Below are 26,571 nucleotides of genomic sequence, written 5' to 3'. Positions count from 1 at the left end.
AAAATGTATGCTTTCAGACATTTAACTGGTAATTTATTCATGAGTCCTATAAACAATTTTAAGTAGCATCGTCTCATACACACACACACACACACACACACACACACACACACCAGCACAGGTATCGCGGAAGTGACGACACGGAGCACGGAAGGAGGGGGGGATGAAGCGTTTCAGAGAGCAAGATGGCAGCAAAATCCGATGGCGTGGGGGTCGTTGCCGGTTTCGCCCAGCTGCACAACCTGGACGAAGCGGTCGGCGACGAGGATGCGCTGGACAGCTCGGCCATACACATCTGTCACTGCTGCAACACGTCGTCGTGTTACTGGGGCTGCAGGAGCGCGTGTCTGCAGTCGCTGCTGGGCGACAGGGATGCTGGAGAACGCGGGCGGCCGCAGCATCAGCAGCAGCCGGAAGAGCGCCTGTGGCTGGACTGCCTCTGGATCGTCCTCGCGCTGCTCGTCTTCTTCTGGGACGTCGGGACGGACTTGTGGCTGGCCATAGACTACTACTCCAAACGGGACTATCTGTGGTTCGGGCTCACGCTGTTCTTCGTGCTGGTGCCGTCGGTGCTGGTCCAGATTCTAAGCTTCAGGTGGTTCGTCCAGGATTACACGGGCGGTGGGCTCGGGGCCGTGGAGGGGCTCAGCAGGAAAGCCACGGCGGATCTGAGCTCGCGCATCTACGGCAGGGACAGGTGCTGTGTGATTTCGATATGGATATGGCATGCCTGTGTGCACATCCTTCAGATGGGACAAGTGTGGAGGTAAGACGCTGACGTGATGGTGATAGAAAGTCCATTGAAACGCTTTTTGGATGATGCACACATCCAGTTTATGGACCAGAAGAATGTGCTGATTTATACAGGCAACAACCTGCTTGTTTTGATCAGATGCTCAGGATGGTTTATGGTTGTTTTGGCTGATCCATGACATCACATCACTGTGCACGCGCTCCAGAGATGATGCACATTGAACAAACACATATATCGCATGCAGATGCCTTATATTTCCATCACCTCCGAGGCAGTGCTCGGTTGAAACACAAATGTTTTTCTTTCTCTCGCTTTAAGGCTCGTTCTGTGTCCTCTAACCATCTGTGTAACGACGCCAAACAGTTCATTTCAGCAGAATGACGGGCTCACTTTGGGCTTGAGAGTGTGAAATCGATAGAGCTTGTAATTAATTTACTTGAATGACCTCTGCAAGAGGAAAACAAACCTCGGTGTGGTTGGGTTGTTTTTGCTGCATCCTGCTTGGGCTTGATCTTGTAGGATGTTGCTTGTACATTCAGTCTTGTAGCAGGTTTGTCTTCAGGATGTTGTAAATATTTTAGTCCTTCCAAGGTCATATTTTATGCTGATTGAGAAGCATGTGTGTTCTGGTCTGGGGTTGCATAGCCTGATGTGGGGACCCCGATGTGTCTCGTCCATGAGAGGCTGTTTGCTCTTGAGTCGAATAGAAACATTGTGATGAGCAGATAAGCATGAAACAAGGCTGGACATCACAAAGATTTGCACTCAAATGCTATTATTATCTAAATGCAGAATGACTTAAACATGTCATCATATTTAAGACATCATTAAAATAGTCCATGTGACTACAGTGGTTCAACCTTAATGTTATGAAGCAACTAAAATACTTTTTGTGCGCAAAAAAAAAAAAAAAAAAAAAAATAACTACTTTATTCAACAATCTTTTCTCTTTCCTGTCATTCTCCTACGCTGTTGACGTAGTAAACAGAGTGCAGCGCTTCCATGTTTACGTCCGAACGCCGGCGTTCGGACGTAGAACACGGAAGCACTGCACTGTGTTTACAATGTCAACAGCGTAGGAGATTGTGTAGTTATGATGTTGCGGTCTATAGCGAGGTCAGAAAGCTCTTGGATTTCATCAAAAATACTTTAATTTGTGTTCCGAAGATGAATGGGTGTGGATTAAAGTAAATACAGTAAAATGATACTGTCACAATGTATAAAATCTTTAAAATTTTAGTGATAAATTCTAATTTTTTTTCTGGAATAAAATAATGAGAACTAAATTATTGTGAGGATTTTGATGGGTGTAAATGTGCTTAATTGTCATGAAATAAGTATTACAATGTTAATAATAATAATCCTAAAATTAGGCTTACGTTTGTTTAAGGAATATATTTTTTTACTACTGAAATGCAAAACATGATGTTTACAGATTTTGTGCAATTATTCTAATTTGCTTTTTGTTTACTTAGTTATTGCAGTATTTTAGTTTTTAGATGAAATGGTACAGAATGGTTTAACCAGTCATATAAAACGGTACATTTATTTTAAATAGCAATTTCATAGATATTTGGATTCATTTCAGTTTTAAGGCAGGTAATGGATTAGAGAAAGGTTCTAGGCTGTATGATTTTCTAGACAATCCAATTGTCAGATTACAGCATTTCCAAATAAGAAATGCTCTGTTATGTTCAGTATCTATAAATGCCTGTGATTAGTTCCATACAGCACTGGAACCTGTTTACTGAGAGTATCCAGTGACATGTAAGAATAGCTTGTTGTTGATGCTTTACTTCTTTAGCAGGGTGACAGGAAATGTAGTCAGTGTCTGCAGGCCTGAATAAGACAATTAGTTGACTGTCACGCCGGTTAAGATCATCTGTCAGGCTCAGGGGTGACCAGAAGCTCAGGCAGAAAATGTGTTCCCCGTCGGCGGCGCTCACACTCTCTGGATGCACATATGCTTCCCTTGGCAGAGATCTAACACTGATGAGGGCTGATTGCAGTGTTAAGAGTGTAAGACCCCAGCTTGACTCACAGTTCTCACAGCATGAAAATCCTTTCAGCCCTTCCTTGCTTTTAGTTTACAAATGCAGATTATGTCCAGTTGTTATTCTGTGACATATGGGCTTGTAGGATCAAGCGAATTACCAAGAGGATTTTGGACCCCATTGACAAAGTAACACTTAATTTGTAGAATAAATTTTGATGTTTCCGTAGAGTTTGTTTAATCGGTGGTGGCTTGTAAGGCATATTCATAGTATTGTGCATACACTGGAGAAAAAAAAAAAAAAAAATTGGTGTAGGATTTACTTTGAACCCATTTTCACTGCTAGTAAATTTCACAAATAAATATTTTTTTTTTGGCCATATTATAAATTTATATTTCATAATGTGTTGTTGTTGTTGTTGTTGATAAATGTGTGAGGAATAATGTATAGTCATGGTAATAAATCTCATATAACCCTGAAGGGGTCTGTTTTGTGATAAATGACTGACTTTTTTCTTCATATATTTTGGTGTTTTCATAGAGAATTTAATTGTTGCCGTTTTGTAACAGGCATGATGGGTATTGCTTATACACTGCAAAAAGAAGAAGAAAAAATGGTGTAGGATCTACTTTGAAAAAAAAAAACACTCAGAAATTGCTAGTTATTTAATTAGAAAGAAATTGCTGCAAGTAACTAAACTTGAAATGTTGAAGTTGAAAGACTAAAATATATTTCCTTATAAAACATACTCCAATAATCTTAAAGATGTAAATAAAACATTTTTACAGTGTATTTGAAGAAACCCTTAACCATAAATATTGGACTATTGATTGAAATTCATCCTGCATTGCAAAAAAAAAAAAAAATAAATAATAATAATAAATATTACAAATATGTAAACATTTTTAAATCAAGATACATTAACTTGAGAAGCAAAATGACAAGATTGTCTTGTTTTAAAAAAAAAATGACAAAATTGTTTTTTTCTTAAAACAAGAAGAAAATCTGCCAAAAAAAAAAAAGTAAGAAAAATAATCGTTTTCCCTTTGAATTAAGTTTATTTTTCTGATGTTGGCAGATATTTTTTTGATATTTTTTTTTTTTTTCTTTTTTCAGAAAACAAGACTTAATATTTATCATGTAGTTTTGCTTCTCAAGTTAATATATCTACATTTAAGAATGTTTACATATATGTACTGGAAAACAAGACAAAAATACTGAGTAAGAAATGTGTTTTTGTGCTATAGACATGAATTGTTATTGAGAGGTGCTTAAAATAAAAATGAGACCAGAATGCCACAGAGCCTTGAGTGTGAACTTTTCACTATAGGGCCAGTAAGAAACCAGCAACTTGTAATTGACCTATTAAGAAAATGCAAAAATCTAATTTGCATTCTAGCATCTGTTATTAAAGCCTCTGGCCAACATCCTTATGAAAACAGTGAGGTCTGGGTTCATATGGACCTGTTATGCAAGCATGATCTCTAAAGCGCAGCACAGACCAGACCAGCAGTTGGTGTGGCTGTAGATGTTTTGACACACTGACCTGAATTCTCCTCTATCTGTTCATTGCACTTTCAGTAACCCTGAGCCCCAGAGCTCACGCCTTTCACCGGCCTGTTACAGGGCTTTTACAGCCTCCACTTAACCGCAGTGTGAGCGGCTCCTGGGACACGTATCCCTCTCACAAGCCTCCACCTGCAACCTTTACCTTGTTTGTGTTTACCATTTGTGCAGTTCATTTATTCTGCTTGAGCTCTTTCTGTAGAATGACATGAGAAATGTAACACAAAGTCTCCAATATCAGTCCCTTTGTTGAAAATTGCACTGGTCATGGCACTTTTAGTTGATTTGTGTAATGTTTTTGATGTTAAAATTCCTTGCCCCTATTCCAGTTTACATGTACATTCATGCATTTAGCTGATGCTTTTATCCAAAGTAACTTACAATAGAGGAACATATGCAACTCATCACTGATCCAAGCAATATTCATAGTGTACAATGGCAGGTTTATTAGAAAGCTAGAGCAGAGGTGAAATGCAATGAGGAAGATTTGTTTTAACATGCAGTAACCATTTGTATTGTAGTATCATTAGTGTTTATTAATAGTTTGATTTAGATGTTAATTTTTTTGCTTTTATTTTAATCTTTGTTACCTTTTTAGTCATTTTGTTGTTGTTTTTTGCCTTTTTTTAATTATTATTTTTTAAATGTCTGTATAGTTTTTATTAATTTTTATTTCAGTTTTAGTTGAAGTTTTAGTTAAACTAAAGGAAAATTAGAAATGTTGTCTTGGCAACCAGCTGAAATAAATAAAATAAGTTTAAAGGGTTAGTTCACCCAAAAAGGACAATTCTGTCATTAATTACTCACCCTCATGTCGCTCCTAACATGTAAGACTTTTTTTCATCTTCAGAACACAAATTAAGATCTTTTTAATGAAATCCGAGAGCTTTCTGTCCCTCCATAGACAGCTACACAACTGACACTTTGACGCTTCAAAAAGTTCATATAGAGATCATAAAACTAATTTATATGAATTGAGCAGTTTAGTCCAAATTTTCTGAAGAGACATGATCATTTTATATAATGAACAGATTGAATTTAGGCTTTTATTCACACATAAATATTCATCAACTCACACATCAGTTGTGGTAAACGGAAGCTCAAGCATGTTTGCTTGATGCACGTGAGAACCAGTGATGTTCATTCTTGTGTGTTACGCAGCATGTTTGATAGAGCTGCACTTTACAAACAGTCTTTTCAACCACATAGTATCATTATTTCTGTGTTGCAAATATTAAAATAATCACAGAAGTACTGGGTTAAAAGTGTACAGTTTGGATATAAACACTGATGTCTACAGTAGCGGTCAAAATAAAGCAAATCACCTTTTGAAAGTAACTTTGCGCTTCAAACAATGATTGTATCATTACATTGTTACGCCAGTAGATGGCGACAAGTGACTGTATTTGTCATTGAATCATTCAGTCAAGAGAGTTGTTCAAAAAGTCTGATTCAGAACAGATATTGCTCAGATTTCATTAAAAAGATTTGTTCCGAAGATGAATGAACGTCTTACAGGTTTGGAAGAACATGAGGGTGAGTAATTAATAACAGAATTTTCATTTTTGGGTGAACTAACCCTTCAAAGTATTTTTTTTTTTTTTTTTTTTTTACGTTATAACATTTATTTTATTACAAGTAATGAAAATGTTTCTTTTATAGTGCAAGTTTTAGTTTTAGTTATTTCTTATCTAATAATGTGTTTAGTCCGAGTGCTGAGTAGCCTTACGTCTACTTAGCCATATAATCCTCCAGGATCCATTTAACCTTTCAGATAACTCTGACTACTGAAATATCCTAAACTGTTGTTTCTTTTTATTGAGGAATTAGATTTATTGGGCTTTCAGTGAAAAACAGAGAAGACTGCCACTATAGTTTTCAGCCTCTGCACTTAACACTGTTCATAAGGATTATGATGTTTGAATTCATTCTGCAGCTGCAACTAAAAATACCAGAAAATTAAAAATGGGATTTGCTGCATAATGAATAACTTTCAGGGATTGACATTAGCTAGACAGAAAGTACTTTACATTGAGAAAGTTATAGTGAAGCTGTTTGCTCTTTTTAAATAATTCATATAATGCATTTCTTGTGCAAGCTGTTGGAATTAAACGGGCTGTTTTTGTTTATGTTGAGACTTTTATGTGTTATACATAATATTTGTTGAAAGAAAGTTGAATGAATGTTTTCATTGTGCTCTGAAAGTTATAGTCTGTTTTCATAATGCAACAAACTGCTTTGCATCCAATTTACCTAATCTGTTTAGATTTTTATGATTGTGTCCCTTTAATAGATGCTCAGAAACAAGTCTCAATAGCTAGAAAGCAGTCTAAAAGTCTGTTTTCTCAGATTGTATTGCTAAGTGTTCAACAGATTTTTCAGTTGTTAAAGCTTTTATGGAGTAAACCCTGACTATTTTGCTGTGAAAACCTGAGGTGCTGTGCACAAGCCTCAGTGTTAAAGTTGTGTTCAATTATTGATTGCAGGCACAATCTGTGAAAGTTTCAGGGTAAAAGCAAGCATAAAGCCTGTGTACTGAATCTATCCTCCCTGCGGGAGTTTCAGTAACGGCTGAGAGAGAGTTTACAGTGTCTCAGCAGGATCTTTCTCTTAGTCATGATGTACTTGCAAGAAATAGCACCTGAATTCTTCATCTAGGGGTCAAATGGATGAGCAACCTTGAAAATTTTATTCTTTTACAAATCTCCAGACAGTTGACTATAGCATCTTCAACCAGACTGTAATATAAGTCGGCATGAAACAGAAGTTGCGATAGTCTTTCCTTCCATATTGTGACGCATACATGAAACGGACTCTTGAACAAAGAAAAAAATCTAGGCCGGGACTTGATTTTTTCCATGGGAAATTGATTGGATGGTTGTTTGCTATTGGTGGATTTCATGTGAGTGACAGGTTGCCCCGCCCTCACAACAGTAAACACATCATCAGAGAAGAGAAGAGATGTCACTGCAAGAGGGAGGGGAAGATATTTTGATTAAAGATTACATGAACAATAGTGCTATATTCCATTTTTAAAAAAAAAGAAAAAAAAAGAATTGTCAACTTTGATTTAATGGTGACTTTAAAAAATGTTCTGGGTTGAAAACAACTTCTTTGTTGAAATATTTTCTTGTTTGCATCCCGGTTTTAATGTGCAGAGCCAAACTGTAAGTTGCATTCCTGTAGTTTTTGCATTTTCTAGAGTTAGGATAAAGGAGCATGAAGGTTGTTTTATCCGCTGACATTTACAGTACGCAGTTGTCTCTGTATGTGGAAAACTCTCCGTTGTTTACATAATTGCAATTTTACTTGCAACTTTTCTCTTTTTTTAAATTTTGACTGTGACATACTAGAAGACAAATTAAATACATATCCAACACAAAAGTGTTTTCAAATAATGTATGACATATCACAACACAACACAATAAATGCTCTGCTGGAATACATTTGAAATAATTTGCCAGTCCCTGTGTTGAATTATGCAGGTCTCTACTGAAATCTGTCACCATGAATTTGAATGTATTTACAGTTTTGAAGTTGTCAGAATGTTTTTGTATTCAGTGTTTTTCCAGCTGATATTTTATGCAATATTTGTACAACTCTGTAGGCCTAGATAATAATCCATTTGCAGGGGCATTTTTTGTGTGTGCAACTGTGCATATTACATTTCTGGGGCAGATTCGTCACTTTCAGTGGCATTTTTGCATCAACCAACCAAGCAGCCTTGATTTTCTGCTCACATTATTTGCTTTAACAGAGCTCTTACGTGGCCACATTATCATTTGATATAATTTTCCTATTTTGTTAATAAATGTGTGCGGGATAATGTACAGTCTCATATCTCGTATCACCCTGAAGGAGGCTGTTCTGTGATTAATGACTGACTGTCATATTTTATGTGATATTCGTATAGCATAACTAGAATAGAGTTCGGCATATTGTTTGCCCTCACGTTTTGAATTTCTAGGGCATTTTTCCAAGCCAGGCTCATTAGAAAAAATGTGCCTGTGGTGAAATTTCGGCAAAATGATATTATGTTGCTTCTGCACGTTTTGTGACACTTTCAAAGTCAAATGTCCATCGAGTGGACAGTGGAGCTAAAAGCACGTTCATTTTTTTCTGAAACAGACGTGAATCTGGCAATGTTGTATATATCAAGGAAGTTTGGGAATGAAATGTCTGTTGAGTGTTGCATTTGAAAATAACAAACCATCTACACTAAATCTAACCAATACTGTTAAAGGGGTCATGAATTGAGAAATCAAGTTTTCCTTGAGCTTTTGATATATAAGAGGTCATCGTACTATAAGAATATCCTGTAAGTTTCAGAACCAAAAACTTCCTTATTAGTCAAGTAAAAGCTTTTATTGACACCAGGCCCATCGAACGACTGATCCTGTAATGTGCCTATATAGGTGAAACGCTGCCTCCACAGAAGAAATCGATGCCTACTTTATCACTGCAACGTTAGCCCTGCCCACTGGTGTGTTAGTGAGATGAGGAGGAGAGAATAGCGACACAGGACAAAAATAACATTACCTTTCAAAGGATCCTAATTCCTGGAATATGGTTATTTATTTTCAACAATGTGAATGTCTCAGTTGAGCTTTATTTATTTGTTATCATGAGTTCACTGTGGATTCTTTGGCAAATCAGTCACATTTCGACGCAGGCTTTGCAAACAGACTTTTATGATATGGACTCGACAGTAATGCAACAACATTTAAGTAACTGTGTTAATTCTAATTGCTGATCTGAAGAAATGATTTATGAAAAAGTCAGATTTTCTTTGTCTATGTGTCAGTAAATCAAACCAGTGACTAAATGGTCAACTTCATGTTGTTTCTTTTAGTAGGATGAAAATAATCTGTAATTTAAACTGTGATTAAATTTATAGTATAGTTTATCAATTTACTGAGTTCTGGTCATGCACAAAAACTCCCGTTTTATTCAACAAATCTCTTAGTTACAATGCATTTGCACTGTTAGGTGTGATTTAAAGCATTTGTTGGTGTGCAGAAATTGAGTTGCAGTGACGAGATCACTGCTTTCATGTGCTCAGCAACATGTCTGTGATCAGCTACAATGTTCATCACCTCAACCTTTCATGCCACTATCTAAATATAATGCCATAGATCTAAATGTAATACAACACTTTTCACAATTAGTTAACCTTGAGAACTGTAATAGTAAAAATGTGCTAAAAATTTTTGAGAGAGTAACACTTTCAAATGGAAAGATGGAAAACATTTTCAAATGGAAAGCTGTTTCAAATGTAAAGATGTCAGCCAATCAAAGCAGTGGGTGTTTACACTTAAAACAGAACGTTTTAAACAACAGGGCTAAAATTAGGATAGGAAAAATGCCTTTTATTTCTAAATTATGAGCATTTTTGATGTACAACACATACTAACATTATAAGTGCACCCCAGAAACATTAAACAATGCAGTTCATGACCCCTTTAACAAAAGCAAATGTGAGATAAAAACGCATTTGCTGAAGCAGCCATGTCATTTTAGCTTGCTTCTACAAGTAATACAAGCAAGTCGGTACTGAAATTTAAAAAAATCTGACGATACCAGCATTTCACCCTAGCATTTTGAGCGCTGTTGAGTGGATTCTTAAACACCTCTGATTGGCCATTGTGTTCACATGCTCAACAGATATGCCTGTGATTGGTTGCAATGATCAACGCTTCAAAAACATGTTGTAAATAGACATCTTTGACGCTCTTCACCGATCACTTACACAGATACACACAGGAGCGTTTAAAAGCAGGCGTCTATCAGCGGAACCCTAATATATCCACTGATAGACGCCTGCTTTCAAACGCTTCGTATGTATCTGTGTAAGCGCTCCATGAAGAGCCTCAAAGATATCTATTTACAACATGTTTTTGAAGCATTGATCATTGTAGCCAAACACAGACATATCTTTTGAGCACGTGAACAATGGCCAATCAGGTGTGTTTAACTTACACCATGACCTACCCAGACGCGATGCGATAAGATTCCAGCGACGAGCAAATTTGACTGTCCACACTAGAAGCGACGTGACAATGAGAAGCGATAAAATCAATCAAAAACCACAGCCAATCAGAAGAGAGTATGGGTGGGCTCTCTCGGCAAGAGCACAGCAGACACAATGAAATGGGCAAGTACATAGTAAAATTCAGAAATATCACACCATTTAAACATTATTTAAAGTACATTCGGAGTGACTGAACCAATCTTTGTCATATAATACACTTGTTTGTTCGCATTGAGTTGACAGTTTGAACGTTCTTGTGCCCGTTTATTTATTTTCAAGATCTGAGGTGAATTAGCCAGTGTTGTTTTCATTACAGCTAAAAAGCTGGGAACACAGAATGATATTCAAACTTATCAGATGCTTTTAACATTAAATAAAGCACATAAACAGTACCTGATATTATCATTGCCATACTTTGTGTTGCTGTTCCAGCCGCGACGTCGCAGAGAAATAGAACGTTCGCGTGTCGCCGTCGCGACTGGTTAGGACAAAAACTCAGATTAACATCGAAAAGATACCTTTTATCGCGTGCCGCGGCATCGCGTCGCGTCTGGTTAGGACACGGTGTTAGTCAGAATCTGCTTAACACACTGTTTAAAATACTAGGGGGAAATGCTGGTATCGTCACATTTTTAAAATTTCAGTACCGACTTGGACGTCTGTACTTTTAACAACCCTACATTATTACGATCTGTGTGATTGTTGTTTTACTACCACTAGTGTTCATTTCAGCTGGAAATTTTAGTGAATTGTATGTATAGGCACATTTTTTTGTGGAGTTTTGCAAAAATGTATAAGTAGAGCATTTCTTTTTTCCCAATGACCCTATGTTGCATTTTTTCACTTTCAGAGCCCGGGTTAATTTCTGACCCTGCTCATGTTTATTTACTCTTGTGGAGCTGCTCTATAGCCATTGTATCATCATATCAAAGTATTCATATTTAGTTTATGATGAATATATGCACATGTATGCATATATTTACCTTCAGGTATGCAATAGTTCAAAAGAAACAGAACAGCCTAAAGATTTCAGACCTAGTGTTCAGGTTCAGAATTCATTTCTCTTTCTGAACAGCACATCTGTCCTTCAGTCTTACAAGTTTCTAATTTATGCCTTTTTATCTTTGGAGTCATTTTACCCATTTTCATTTGATGTCTGCTCGATCCCATAATTCTGTTGCAGTTTGGTTGTTGTGTGTTCTCCCCTCACCCCATTCTCATTTCATGACTCCATTTTGTTCTGTTTGTTTTGCTTTAGTTTCCCTGATGGACTGATGATCTAGACAGAAGCAGTTTGGTTTGGGACAGGGAGTTTTACTCGCTCACATAGCGGAGGGCAAGAGAGACAGAAAGAGGCTTCTGGAACGGGCCAAGATGAGTGTAAGTCTACCTCTCTGTCTATACACTCCTCTTAATTTACCTCTTTCCTTTCCATCTGTTTCTGTATTATTAGAGCAACTATTTGTTTCACAGTTTTCACCGCTTCTAACAACTTACTTTAATTCAAAAACTGAGTGCAAAAAGTGCTGCAAAGTGAGACTAAATGAGAATAAATTCACACACATGCGTAATGTTCCCAGTCATTTCCTATTGTCTCTCTCCGTGTGTTTGTTGGGTGTTATGAAACTGGAAATCCCTTTTTTCATAGTATTCCCCAGGAGGGATTTAGTGGGAAAACTCCAGAGCTCCTCATAGGATTTTACAGGCGTGCACGTATTTCATCTGAGATTTCAAACATCTACATAGAGAATAGAAAGCAAATCTCTGTAATTCTATTTTAATTCTAATTCTATTCTGGAAAAGATTGTGCCAATGTGTTTATTTTCATTCACAGTTGTGTTGCTCATATCATGGCATCTGAGAGATTGTAGATCAATGCAGTGAAGGTTGCATGAATATGAAACATCTAAATTCTCTCCATTCTAGAAATGTTGCTGTGTTTTTTCTAGTGTTTCTTTTTATGATGACTTCATCTTGAGCTGTGTTGTGTTTGGGGTCAGTGGTGTTTTTTTTTTTTTTTTTGAAAGAAAGAAAGAAATTGGCTCTTTTGCACCAAATTGATCAAATATGACAGGAAAGCCTATTTTAAAAAAATGCTGTTCTTTTTTTCTGGATTCTTTGGTGAATAGAAAACTGCAGAGCACATGTGTGATTTTAGAGATAGCTTACATATCTTTCCATTGTGGTTAAAATTACTTTGTCTTCTGAAGCCCAGTGTTACTAAAACATTTAATTGTATGTCACAGTACATCCTGTGAATTTGTGTGGCTAAATTTATCAGCTTTATACTGTGGGATTTTGGTACATGCACTCCATGCTTTTAAGGCGGTATTGATTAACACAGAAACCGCTTGGGTGACATGAAACCAAACATTACTGTAACCTGCACCCATTCCCATCCCATCCGGGTCGATATCTGTGGCACAGCTGCGTACAGTGACTCATTCAGCTGGAAATATAAAGTAAATAAAGGCCGTTCACTGAGTAACTTCCGGTGTTACTATTAGAGAGATTTGAGATTTAACTCTGTCTGACAATGTGAAGCCTACTGGATCGCACAGAATATCCCGGTTCAGGCAGTGCAGTTTCCTCTGGGTATATATCAACATAAAGAGGGTTGTTCATGTGTTTGCATACAGTCAGTATTGGCCATTAATCATTATATCACAGAAACGTCCTACACTGACTATAAATGGATGCCGTGTTTATATGTAAACTGTGAAATATGTGATATAGTGTGATATCTCACGCTGCTTGTCTGTGTTCAGAGCTTTCTACAGAGTATGTGAGCGCTGCAGGGATTTTATAGTTAAATAAATATAAAATCGTAAAAAATTTATATTTTTATATATATATATATATATATATATATATATATATATATATTTTTTTTTTTTTTTTTTTTTACTTAAATCAACGTTGACTGAAATTAACCAAAAACAAATTAAAAGATTAAATTCATTTATCTATAGTAGACAAAGCAACATTTCTCCTATTCATTTAGTTTAACTTGATGTACTAAAATAACTAAAACAAACACTTAAATAAAAATTAATAAAAAGTTTTATAGACCTATTGTAAAAAAAAAAAAAAAAAAAAAAAAAAAAAATTCAAAATATTAAAATAAACTATAATAGTGTATCTCACTGGTACTAAAATAACACTGGAGTGGTGACACTTTCTTGTCAACCATATTTTGTCGCAATGTGATTATTGCATTTCTATTTTTATTGCATTTGTCCTGACACGAGTGTGCAAATAAGGGAGATCAATTTTGGGGGTCCTCCAGAAACAGGTTTGAGAAACACTGATGTAATAAGTCTGCCCTTGATGGGAAACTCCTGCTGCCATGTGCTCGAGCTCATTTTATAGACATAAATAATTCACACTCACGTCCTGATGTGCTGCCAGAGTTTCTGTGCCTCAGGCAGCCTGTGAAAATGATAGGCTACAATTTATTGCACATCTATTTGTGTTTTCCAAAATTGTTAAAATTCTAGTTCAATGCATTTATTTATTTATTTACTTGTTTACATATTTACTTGCATACACACCCCATAGTTTTGAGGTCAGTGGGGACCTTTAATGCTTTGTAACTATGTCCATGATAAAATGCATTGATGGGAAGTCAGATAATGATGATGCTTCTTTTCCTCATTCCAAGTGCACAACTGGAAAAATAGATGCTAAATTGATAGTTCTTGGGTGCAGCACCACATATAATGGAGATTTATTTCACCTTAACCAAAATAAACGCTAACCTGCTAATGTACATTAATGCTAATGTACAATAAGGTGACTTGATTTCTGAAACAGAAACTAGAGACATTTCAGTTCAGTTGTCAAAATATCAATGAAATCTCACTTGTTGATATTATCCGATATTATCTATGAATTAAAAAACAAAATACTGTTATTATAAGTAATACTTATTATGATGTTTATGAGTCAAATGGACCATTGCAAATAGATCAAAATAGTATTATAACACATAACATTATAAACAAAATAAATAAATATGATAAATATGATAACTGTATTTAATAACGTTAATAACTACTGTATTTAATAACTAAACTATTGTATACATCATATTCAGTTTGTGAAAATGAACACATTAAATACAATTACAAAATGTTAAACACACATACATATACAGTATATATATATATCATTATATATATATTAAAAAACTAAAAATATTATATATATATATATATATATATATATATATATATATATATATATATATATATAATATTTTTAGTTTTTTTAATTAACATTTTGTAATTGTATTTAATGTGTTCATTTTCAAGTTATTTTAACTTTTTAGTAAATTAATTTTTGGAAATGAATCTTTTCTCTGTAATTAGCTTTATTTTTGAATTTTTGGCTCATTTTGAGCACAAAGTATGTGCTTTCTGCAAATGTAATTCTTGCAAGTATAATTGTTCAGGTTTTTTCATTTTTTTTTTTTTTTTTTTTTTTTTAATAATACACATCGGGATGTATGATTTTACCCACATGATACAGGTGCTGGTCATATAATTAGAATATCATCAAAAAGTTCATTTTTTTATTATAAATTATTTTTAAAAATGAAACTTTCATATATTCTAGATTCCCTACATGTAAAGTAAAACATTTCAAAAGTTTTTTTTTTAATTTTGATGATTAGAGCGTACAGCTCATGAAAGTCCAAAATCCAGGATTTCAAAATATTAGAATATTTCCTAAGATCAATCAAAAAATGGATTTGCAAAACAGAAAAGTTCAAGTTCTTTAAAGTATGTTCTTTTGTGCACTCAATACTTGATCGGCAGGACATATTACAGCAAATGACTTGCTCCTAGCACAAATTACAGCATCAGTGAAGTGTGGCATGGAAGTGATCAGCCTGTGGCACTGCTGAGGCACTATTGAGCCTTCAGATCATCTGTATATTGTTGGATTGACTGTTTCTCATCTTTCTCTTGAAAATATCCCATAGATTCAGGTCAGGCATATTGGCTGGCCAATAAAGCACAGTAATATCATGCTCAGCAAACCACTTGGAAGTGGTTTTTGCACTGTGGGCAGGTGCTAAAGTCCTGCTGGAAAAGGAAATCAGCATCTCCATAAAGCTTGTCAGCAGATGGAAGCATAAAGTGCTCCAAAATCTCCTGGAAGATGGCTGCATTGACTTTGCACTTGATAAAACACAATGGACCAACACCAGCAGACGTCATGGCCCCCCCAAATCATTATTGACTTCAGAAACTTCACACTAGACTTCAAGCAGCTTGGATTCTGTGCCTCTCCAGTCTTCCTTCAGACTCTGGGACCATGATTTCAACATGAAATGCAAAATTTACTTTTATCTGAAAAGAGGACTTTCGACCACTGTTCACTGTCCAGTTCTTTTTCTCCTTAGCCCAGGTAAGATGCTTCTGACATTGTCTCTGGTTCAGAAGTGGCTTGGTAGTCCTTTTCCTGAAGATGTCTGAGTGTGGTGACTCTTGATGCGCTGACTCCGGCTTCATTCTACTCATTGTGAAGCTCTCCCAAGTGTTTGAATTGGCTTTACTTGACAGTATTCTCAAGCTTGCGGTCATCCCTGTTGCTTGTGCACCTTTGCCTACCCAATTTCTTCCTTCCAGTCAACTTTGCATTTAATATGCTTTGATATACACTCCGTAAACAGCCACCCCATTCAGTAATGACCTTCTGTGACTTACTCTCTTTGTGGAGGGTGTCAATGATTGTCTCCTGGACCATTGCCAAGTCAGCAGTCTTCCCCATTAGTGTGGTTTCAAAGAACAAAAGATACCCGGAATTTATACTGTAGGGATGGTCATTTAATGAAACTCAAATGTAAATATTCTAATATTTTGAGATACTGGATTTTGGACTTTCATGAGCTGTACGCTCTAATCAACAAATTAAAAAAAAAAAACTTTTGAAATGTTTTACTTTACATGTAGGGAATCTAGAATATATGAAAGTTTCATTTTTTAAAATAATTTACAATAAAAAAATGAACTTTTTCACGATATTCTAATTATATGACCAGCACCTGTATAGTTAAGATATGCATGTGGGAATTACTGCATTGTGATGGTGGAACGTTTGGGAATGTTTAAAATTGTGTGCAAATTAGGCTGTTTATTGGTATCAGATTGTTTATGTATTCCTGTGGTTTCTGTGTAACACAGGATTGTGACATTGAAATAAAAAAAATCCATTTACAAGAACATTTTGTGCAGAGATACATGTTTATTGGCTATGCGTCTCATAGAAATGAGTCATGGGACCATTTCAGATGAGATACCAATTAATTGAGCATTTAATAGTGCTGGGTTTTATAGCTTCTAGTAATCACAGGTTCAGTATATGTTTTTGTAGTAATGTTTATGATCTTCTGAACAGGTATATCCGCACGATGTACCTAGGCATCCAGAGTCGGCGACAGAAGGAACACAGGCGGCGCTTCTACTGGGCGATGATGTACGAGTATGCTGACGTCAACATGCTACGTCTGCTGGAGACGTTTTTGGAGAGTGCCCCCCAACTGGTGCTACAACTCTGCATAATGATCCAGAAGAACCGGGCCGAGACACTGCAGTGTGAGTGTGAACAATTCATTAGTGGAGTTAGTTAAACTGCAATTGTAAACTTTCACAATGCACAATAAATTTGTTAAATAGATCCCTCTACATCATCTAGACAGCTGTAGAGTGCTGCAGGATTGATCCTGAAACTCAGAAATGAGTTGGCATTTTTGCACTTCCGTTTTCATCATCCTGAAGTCAAAGGTCTTTTTGAAAGAGCTTTTGGTTAAATGCCTGAAATAAAGTCTTAACACAAGCTATTTTCACGTTACATAACATTACATAAAATGCATCAGTAAAACCCCATTCATGATTTTTTTCAAGCGTTTACATGTCTTTAAAAGGCGGTTGCTAACAAGTGGCTAAATGGGACCACAGAGGTTGTCTGGGAAAAATAAACAGCATTATGGCAAACAGCTCATCTAATTCACTAGTCGCTTTCACAGCCTCATTGTGTTTATACTCACGCTCTTGCAAAATATTCTAACTCAAACTTTCCAACTTGTAGATATTTTAAATAAAGAGTTGTCAGAAGCATAGTGATGGTCACGTTGAAGTCATGTTGACCAGGTTTTAGTTTGTTTATAGCCTAACTTTAGCTTTTCTGCTAATTTTGTTTAGGCTTCAGTATTCACAAAAGTTGTTCATTTATTTTGATGAACAAAATGTGTAAGAATCATAAACTTTTGTTAGTCACAGAGCTTATTTTTCTGCAATTTTCCAAAAGCCAATGGAAAAACACTATTTAAAAACACTACAACTTTTTGTTAAGGGAACCAAGGTGATGCTAACTTACGGGTTGGCCTACAAAAAAATACATCATCCCTGCAGCACTGAAAGATGTCCATCTGAAATATGTCGCCAAAACATTTCCAGTCATCATTCTGCATGTTTCTGTGATGTTTGTGATTTAAAATGCATGTTATTAAAGCAATAAGTCACTCGAGGCTGTGCTTTATGCTGTCTGCATGTAAGGTATGGTCTGAATCCGATTGTAAAGATGTTTCCGGGTCCAAGCCTCTACTCCATGTCAAAGGAGAATTCTCTATTTATAGGACATTTTAAGCTAAGTTTTCAAAAACTCAAGTGTACAATAGTCTCCAGGCTCATGGTGTCCCATACAAATTTATTTAACAATTCAGAAAAGATTCATCGTTGTCAACTAGGGCTGGTCTATTATGGCAGAAATCATAATTACAATTATTTTGAACAATATTGAAATCACGATTATTTAACACGGTTATTGGTGGGTGATATGTTCAAAGTCTTAATTCATGAGATGAGTAATTTTAGTGAAATTAATTAATTAAAAACGCTTGCTCTGCTCCACGGCAGTGGACACGCACCGTAATGTGGCACGCGTCTGGAGAAAGGGAGAAAGCTCACAGAGCTTAAAGGGCTTGAATGATGCGCATTTGGCTTTAAAGGAACACTCCACTTTTTTTGAAAATAGGCTCATTTTCCAACTCCCCTAGAGTTAAACAGTTGAGTTTTACTGTTTTCGAATCCATTCAGCCGATCTCCGGATCTGGCGGTACTACTTTTAGTATAGCTTAGCATAGTTCATTGAATCTGATTAGACCGTTAGCATCTCGCTCAAAAATGACCAAAGAGTTTCGATATTTTTCCTATTTAAAACTCTTCTGTAGTTACATTGTGTACTAAGACCGACCGGAAAATGAAAAGTTGCGATTTTCTAGGCCGATATGTCTAGGAACTATACTCTCATTCCGGCATAATAATCAAGGAACTTTGCTGCTGTACCATGGGTGCAGCAGGTGCAATGATAGTACGCAGCGCCTGTGACCCCCTGCTTGCACAGGGAGCGTGCCTTGCAACCATGAAGACATTTGTGAGAGACGCTGCGCAATATCATTGCGCCTGCTGCACCCATGATACGGCAGCAAAGTTCGGAGATCGACTGAATGGATTCGAAAATGGTAAAACTCAACTGTTTAACTCTAGGGGAGTTGGAAAATGAGCCTATTTTCAAAAAAAGTGGAGTGTTCCTTTAACTATTAGAGGATATAGCGCTGAAATATCATTACCACAAATGATCCTGAGTGCTTGTGGTGTGATTCCCACCACTGTTTTGACACGTTCACTTTAACTAGAAACAGTAAAATGGTGCTACCGTTCTGTCTCGCGGTCTGGATGGAAACATGCTGGGGTCCGGATGCGGACCACGTTCCGCCATTTGAATATTAGTGGTTTAGTTCATGTAAAACATCTAGTAGCCTATAATTAATTTGGCTTTTTTGTATCAATGGCATGGTCTATCGGCCAAACCCTAATCCATACTTTAACGTCCAGGGGGTTAATAAATGTCTTCTGAAGCGAAGCAATGGGTTTTTGTAAGAAAAATATCCATATTTAAAACTTTACAAACTATAATCACTAGCTTCCGGCAATGGCCGCACGCAAGTCTAGTTCCGGCAGAAGAGTGACCTCTGACCTGACGCATGACGTATTGACAAACGCGGAAGAACAGAACACCAGTCATGAATTAGAAGTCTAAAAAGAGAATTTTTAAAGAAAAATTGAGGATTTTGATATAAGAGAAGAGGAGCTTGAGTTTGTTGCCCAGCCCTATTTGTTTGAACCGCGAGAGGCGTCTACTCTCACCTCAACTTACGCTACTCCTACATCCTACGTCATACTTTGGGTCAGAGGTCACTCTTCTGCTGCAACTCGACTCGACTTGATCGCACAGCCCTATTGTCAACTGAGCCAGCTGAGATTTCAGTATGGAGATAAAGTTTAGGATCACGATTTGTTGGTAGTTCTAAAGCAGTGGTCTCCAACCCTGCTCCTGGAGAGCTACCGTCCTGCAGATTTCAGCTCCAACCCAACTCAAACACACCTGAATCAGCTAATCAAGGTGTTCAGAGCTGCTTGATAATTACAGACAGGTGTGCTTGAGCAGGGTTGGAACTGAAGTCTGCAGGACAGTAGTTCTCCAGGAGCAGGGTTGGAGACCCCTGCTCTAGAGCAAACCATTTTAGCACCGTTTAGGGCTTTTCACACTTGAACTAGTTAATCTTGGGTCATTCCAAACCCTGCATAAAAGCTGAGCTTGGACGTTTCTAGTAATCCTAAAGACCACGATTAGCTGGATCAGGTGTATTTAATTAGGGTTGGAGCAAAACTGTGCAGTGCTGTGGCCCTCCAGGAATTGAGTTTGAGACCACTGTGGTAGAGTGTTTGAACCTGGGAACTGTGAGGCATGACCGACTTAACCAGTTTGCTTTGTAAAATGGTGGCAAGAGTAATATTGTAAGTCCTGAAGAATGTCTCCCGTCATGAATACCTTACAGGTGTCTCCTCTGTTGCCTCCCTGCTCTCACTGGCTTGGGTCATGGCTTCGTATCACAAGCTCTTGCGTGATTCCAGAGATGACAAAAAGAGCATGAGCTACAGGGGCGCACTGATCCATATCTTCTGGAGGCTTTTCACAATATCCTCTCGGGTGCTCTCCTTCGCTCTCTTCGCTTCCATCTTCCACATCTACTTCGGCATATTCGTGGTTGTGCACTGGTGTGCCATGGCGTTCTGGATTGTGCACGGAGGCACAGATTTTTGCATGTCCAAATGGGAAGAGGTGCTCTTCAACATGGTGGTGGGCATTGTCTACATCTTCTGCTGGTTCAACGTGAAGGAGGGCCGAACCCGGTACCGCATGGTGATCTACTACTTTGTGGTGCTTGCCGAAAATACGGTGCTTACTTGCCTGTGGTACGCCTACCGAGACCCAGTCACTACTGACTCCTATGCAGTGCCGGTGCTCTGCGGAGTTTACCTAACCTTCGCCTCAGGGGTGGTTTTCATGGGCATCTACTATGGGTTCCTTCATCCGATGGGACCTAAAATAAGGGTGCTAGCTAGCTCCTGTTGTGCTGAGCTTCTTTGGGGACTTCCATTACCCCCGGAGGCCGAGCCCATGGCACCCACTCCTGGTCCGCGAGCGTCCCAACGCACTCCCACTCGGGCTTCCACGGGGGCCTTTGGCCTGCCGGATGATGCCACAGGAGACACCTGCCTGCCCGTGTTTCAGGTGCGCTCGCCCGAGCCCACCACTCCCTTGGGCCGTTACAGGCCGGAGGGACCTCTGATCAAGATCGACATGCCCAGGAAACGCTACCCGGCCTGGGATGCGCACTTCGTGGACAGGCGCTTGAGAAGGACGATAAACATCCTGCAGTTCATCACGCCCGCGACCGTCGGAATCAGGTACAGGGACGGACCGCTGCTGTACGAGCTCCTGCAGTATGAGTCATCCCTGTGATGGCTGGCTCTCTCCTCCATTTAGTTTCAGATCTGCCACATTTCTCAAAATGCATGCCATTTTGGTTTCCAGATAAATTATATAAATGTATGTAAAAGAGGAACAGCAAGTGTAAGCATCAAGCATTACACTTTTCTTTTACGTGAATAGCCTCCTGAAGATGTGTATATATTTTGTATGTATATACTGTCTCTTTTTTACAATATCTGTGTGAAATGTGTCCCCATGAAGGGATATGAATGCGTCATGGTGTTTACAGCCAGCGGAAACCATTACATTGGAAAAATGGAGATCGGTTGACCACATCAACACCGCCTTGGGTTTTTAACAACTTTTATTAATCTGTACTAACTGATCTGATATTTCAGAGCTTATTTTCACACTTTCATCGATCGATATGCTCAAGTTGACGTTTATATACAGAAAGTACCTGCTATACCTAGAACTTTCCACTTGAATAAAGGGGCGTTCACATTGACAGTGATTTGCATGGACAATGCAACAGGAAGTCACTTATTTTCAGTAAGAGTTATAGATTTTCGCCTTCTAGCAAACTACAGTAGAGCGATTTGGCGACCTCTAGTGAATTAATCGCTGCACACGCCTCTTTAGACTGACCTCTACAGGCAAGATTCTACTTCCTGTCAGACAAAATCCAAGTGGCATTCATTGTCTGTTTGCCTTAAAATCTGTATTTAGCTTGTTAAAGTGTCTTTATTCTTTGGTTATTAAAGAAATACCTCATTGACTCTGTATAGCACAGTTTAAGTCCATTTAACCCTTTGCACAATATGATTAAAATGAACCTTGCACTGAGAATCATGTTAGACCTGTATAGTTTAGTGGGAATTTAGAATAATAATAAAGCACATAACTTGTGGTTTTGAAGGAACCGTTTTGTACAGTGAATAGCACATTGAATTGATGATTTTAAATTATTTGTTCTTAGTTATTGGTTATATGTTTTTGCTTTATAGCTATGTTCACACCGCAAGCCAAAATCTCTCATTCTGATTTTCAGCTCAGACTTTTTTTTAAATAATATTTATAATATTAAATACCAGTAAATATTATTTAAAAAAAAAGTTTAATAATATTATTTATTTATTAATATTTATTCTAATTAATGTATTTATTGTCATTTAATATTATTTATTTTTTTTATTTATGTAATTTTAAATTATATGATATATTTTTTTATAAGCAGAAATTTTATATTTATTATTATTTAGGAGAATTAGCATTGTGCCACTGACCATTTTTGCTTTTCCCCATCTTCACTCCAAGGATGAAAGTGTGCAATCATGACAAATTTTGAGTTCAAATGGTCGGCACTGTGTTCACACACATGAGCAGAAAACAAATCAGACTTGGCCTAGATTCAGCTGCGGTGTGAACGTAGCCCGTGTTCCTTATCTCAGCAGAAATAAGCACAGAAAACCCTTGACAAGGTGGCGTTGTATGAACGGTCCTCTCCATTATTTCAACCTCTTTTCGAGCATTTAGACTGCATAGTGTATACGGTTGCTGCTCTCATCTGTTTGTCTAGTGTCGTCATCTAAAATTCCAAGTAATAAACTTGTGAGGTGCAGAAATGTGGCTGTGGTTCTCTGAGGAACCCTGGCCCACATATTTTTCCTATGTGTAATGACTTAATTGTCAGTTTTTTACCATTTATTTTATTCTAAGGTGCAAAAAGATGCTAAGCTAATGGCATTTGAAGTTATCTTTGCCTGAATATACCTGAGTGTATTTACACAAGTAACCGTGGCAGAGTCTCACCATAGGAGGATTTTGCGATCGTCTGAAAAGAGGATGATAATTGCCTCAACACACAGGGCTTGCTGCTGCCCGCAGCACGAAACAAAGCCAAATCACATCCTCTACTGTAACACTACTGTCTCTCTCTGCTATTGGTGCACCAGGCCGCCTGTCAAGCTCATCCTCCTTGCTGATTGGTGCTTATAGGGAAGCATTTATTTCTTAACAACTAAGCATGCAGACAGTTTTTTGGTGCTACATTTATTCATTTCTTTTGTATTATTTTGCCATGTGGAAGTTTTAAAGGTGCACTAAGTTTTTTTTTTTTTTTTTTTTTTTTTACTTTAAAAACATTTTACCCCTAAATAAATAAATAAATAAACTTCTGAAAAATGTTTAAAATGACGCACATACAAAGAAACCGTGCTCTTGTTGCGAAATGCATGAGGTGTCAATCGATTTCACTATGGCTTGACATTGTTACATGTTGCAATAGCCTAATTTAAGTATAAAAATAAAAAGCTCACAAATATTGAGCAAAATAGCACATTTTTAATGAGGCTGAACTATTTTAACAAATGCATTTTGGTATTGAATAAATTAAGTATAATTACAATCAACATTTGCCATCTCGAATGGATTTTTTTCACTGAGCTTATGCATTACAGTGCATCAAATGCTACCCTTTGAATTTGTTAAATTTGACCAAAAGACATTAGCTGTGTCTCAATTCAGAGGCTGCATCCTTCGATGTCTGCGAAGGTCAAACCTAGCATTGTCAATTATAGGTCAAAATATTCAACTGTCTGAAAACAATATGTTCGCCTTGGTCCATATTATGTATATTATGTACATATTAAAGAGTATAAACTGTCTATAAAATCACATATTGATAAGATATGTCAACATTTGAACAGCTTTAAAGTGTATATTTAAAAAAATATTTGTATCATTAGATGTTCGAGTAAGTTGAAACCCAACAATACTTGCATATAAAAGTGTAATCCGGCATTTTCTCTCTCTCTCTCAAAAAAAAAAATCCAATCGTTACCAGTGCGCAATGAATCTTGGGATAGGCTAGGCTGTGAAGGATCCACTCATTCTATCCTTCGTGACCCATGCAGGAAAAAAGGAGGGATTTGTAGGACGGCCTCTTTCAGGCTGCTATGATGCAAGCAGCCTTTGAAGGATGCAGCCTCTGAATTGAGACGCAACTATTATCTTAGAAGGAAGCATGATTTATATTCAAAAGTAACCTTGCTTTATTTATTTTTTGGGTCAGTGCAGCATTTAAATTGGCTGCATTGGCCAGTTAAACTCAAAGCTTGGTGCACCTTTAACTGTGAATTGTCTCCAATGTCATGGCACTTGCTTTTCACACAAATTTATTGCAATTTTAAGTTTCCAAATAAGAGCAAACCTAAAGCAGCGCTGGCTTGGTGCACCACATACATGCACAGGAGATCACTTATGTCCTTGACTCCATTGTGCCTGCTTTGATCCCAACAACCAGATGCCATACAGGTGCATCCAGCAGGTGAAAAGGGTTCTTGCCAGGTTGGAAAAAGAGCTTGAGAATAATCACTAATTGGCGTGATTTTCCCTAAAGTTGTCATTGGATTGCTGGAAGCTCTTTTACGCTGCTTCTCTCTAGACTCGGCTTCCTCCCTGGTTGCTGCTAGCCCTTCCCTCACATTAACGTGTGGCTCAGGTGTATTCTGGTGCAGATATTTATGTTTTAGATTTCCCTTCAAGTATAAATCTATAGTAATAGGTCATTCTGAGGTATTCTAGGACAGTCCTCCTCCAGCGTTCATTTCATGACTGTGTGTGTGTTTTCTCTGCATGTTTTGCTTTGATTTTGCTCATCCGCAGCATTCTGGACCACTGTTGTTTGCTGGAGAAACCTGCATCTTTTCATGGTTAGTGTTTTTTTATTTATTTATTTTTTTTATGTTTTTGATGGCTGCCAGATGTGCCGTATGTTCACTGGTGCATCTTCACTCACGCACATCTGTGCTGTAAATATTAGTCACCTATTGGCCTCCTCTGGGCGCTAATACACTGTGATTAGTTCTCCTTCTAACCAAGCAGTAAACATTCAAATGCATTCAGCTTGTTAATGTTGAGTCCAACGTTTCGAAACAAGCTTCCGCTGCTGAGGACTGACTTTTGAAATAAAACCACGCTGAAAACACCTCAAATATTACTGTTGTCCTGTTAAACAGTACCTGCAATGATACGTATGAAGTCAAAATCGATTTTTTTGTTTACTCAGGCCTTTTTTTCTCCTTCCTCTGACAGACTGAAATTTTCATCAGCTGTCATCAGAAAATGCAAGGGCTTCCTTGATATGGACAGAAAACCGCAACAGTATTGCAGCGTTCAGTTAATAATAGAGATGTATATTATAATGAAACATTCATTATTATACATTGTATTATTCTAATGAAGCATTTGGTTAATGCCACCATGGACTATAGCCTATGGGATTTTCACAGACATCTTAAAGATGGCATCCATAATGATGTCATCATTAGGATGTGATTTCGATAGAAATGTTCATTTGCCATTATTTCATTTTTCACCCATTTATTTTACCCTGTGGTGCCTTATCTAACCGCCAAGGCAACCAGTTCAGCAAACAACAATGCCAGTATATTTCTATTTTTTTTTCTTTCAAATGTGCCAATGCAGTAAATGGAACTGTACATAAACACATGTAACATAGCAACACGACAGAATGATGATGTAAACATTCCAGCGCGAGCACTTCTGGTTCTGGGGTGTGACTGCATTGGAATAGACGCTTCACAGATGGCGGTGAAGCAATACTAGACATTGGCCTTGTGAAAAATGACAGAATAAACAATTGTTGGTCCATTGTGAGAGGCAAACTTTAGGGCTAAAGTTCATTTCTGTATGTGATGTCCAGTATTGCTTCACCATTCTTGAGAACAATATCTTCAAGGTGCTAAAACTGAACCATGTTTTGTATATTATGTTTTAAATGTATAGATTTGTTCTTGTAAAGCCTTACCTTGTACCGATCGACGTATCAGACTGTTCATCCAAAAAAAAAAAAAAATTACAGAACAGTGTATAATGTACAGTAGAAATACATTTTTGTTATGTACAGACAAAAAAGTTTTTTTTTTTTTTTTAATTATATCGTTTTGTTTTTGTGATTCGGTGGGAACTGCTTGATGAATATGACATAGACATTACAGTGTTGCTTTTGTATAGAATGTTTCTGGTAACCCTGTAATGCTACATTAGCAGTTAGAATAGGCGTCGAAATATGTTTTTATTGTTTGTTTTTTCATTTTAAACTCTCCTTGGCATTGAAATACTAGAGGATTTGTTGTTCACCTCATGTAAGACTTTTTTTTACTAAAATGGTTACATTAATTTGATCTTTTCTTTCTCAATTTGAAAGTGATTCACATAAATGTGTTTTACTAACATTCTATACAACATGTAAATAAGTTACTTTATGTTCAAGCAGTTTTGTGCGAAGAACAGGTTCAATGCTCAACAACAGTAAATTAGTACAAATTCAGCATTCAAAATACAGTTCCTCAATTCCA

The 26,571-nt window shown here is 37.2% G+C and overlaps 1 protein-coding gene across 1 annotated transcript; it reads left to right on the top strand.

Annotated features, from left to right (window-relative positions):
• Positions 1-96: 96 nt before the first annotated feature.
• On the top strand, positions 97-26,571 carry xkr6a (XK, Kell blood group complex subunit-related family, member 6a). The gene is made up of 3 exons (XM_051869062.1): positions 97-766; positions 16,754-16,950; positions 20,253-26,571. Exons 1-3 carry the CDS (start codon positions 186-188, stop codon positions 21,218-21,220), a joined length of 1,746 nt encoding a protein of 581 aa, XP_051725022.1. The 5' UTR covers positions 97-185; the 3' UTR covers positions 21,221-26,571.

Source organism: Ctenopharyngodon idella, chromosome 17 (assembly GCF_019924925.1).
Source record: "Ctenopharyngodon idella isolate HZGC_01 chromosome 17, HZGC01, whole genome shotgun sequence".
Taxonomy (NCBI): Eukaryota; Metazoa; Chordata; class Actinopteri; order Cypriniformes; family Xenocyprididae; genus Ctenopharyngodon; species Ctenopharyngodon idella.
This window is presented reverse-complemented; position numbering and strand designations above follow the sequence as displayed.

What these genes read in the sequence shown, in the direction of transcription:
- xkr6a (XM_051869062.1), top strand. Translation starts at nt 186, where the DNA reads ATGGCAGCAAAATCCGATGGCGTGGGGGTCGTTGCCGGTTTCGCCCAG. An exon ending in CAGATGGGACAAGTGTGGAG is followed by an intron (nt 767 to 16,753) that starts GTAAGACGCTGA and finishes TCTTCTGAACAG; the next exon opens with GTATATCCGCACGATGTACC. An exon ending in CCGGGCCGAGACACTGCAGT is followed by an intron (nt 16,951 to 20,252) that starts GTGAGTGTGAAC and finishes AATACCTTACAG; the next exon opens with GTGTCTCCTCTGTTGCCTCC.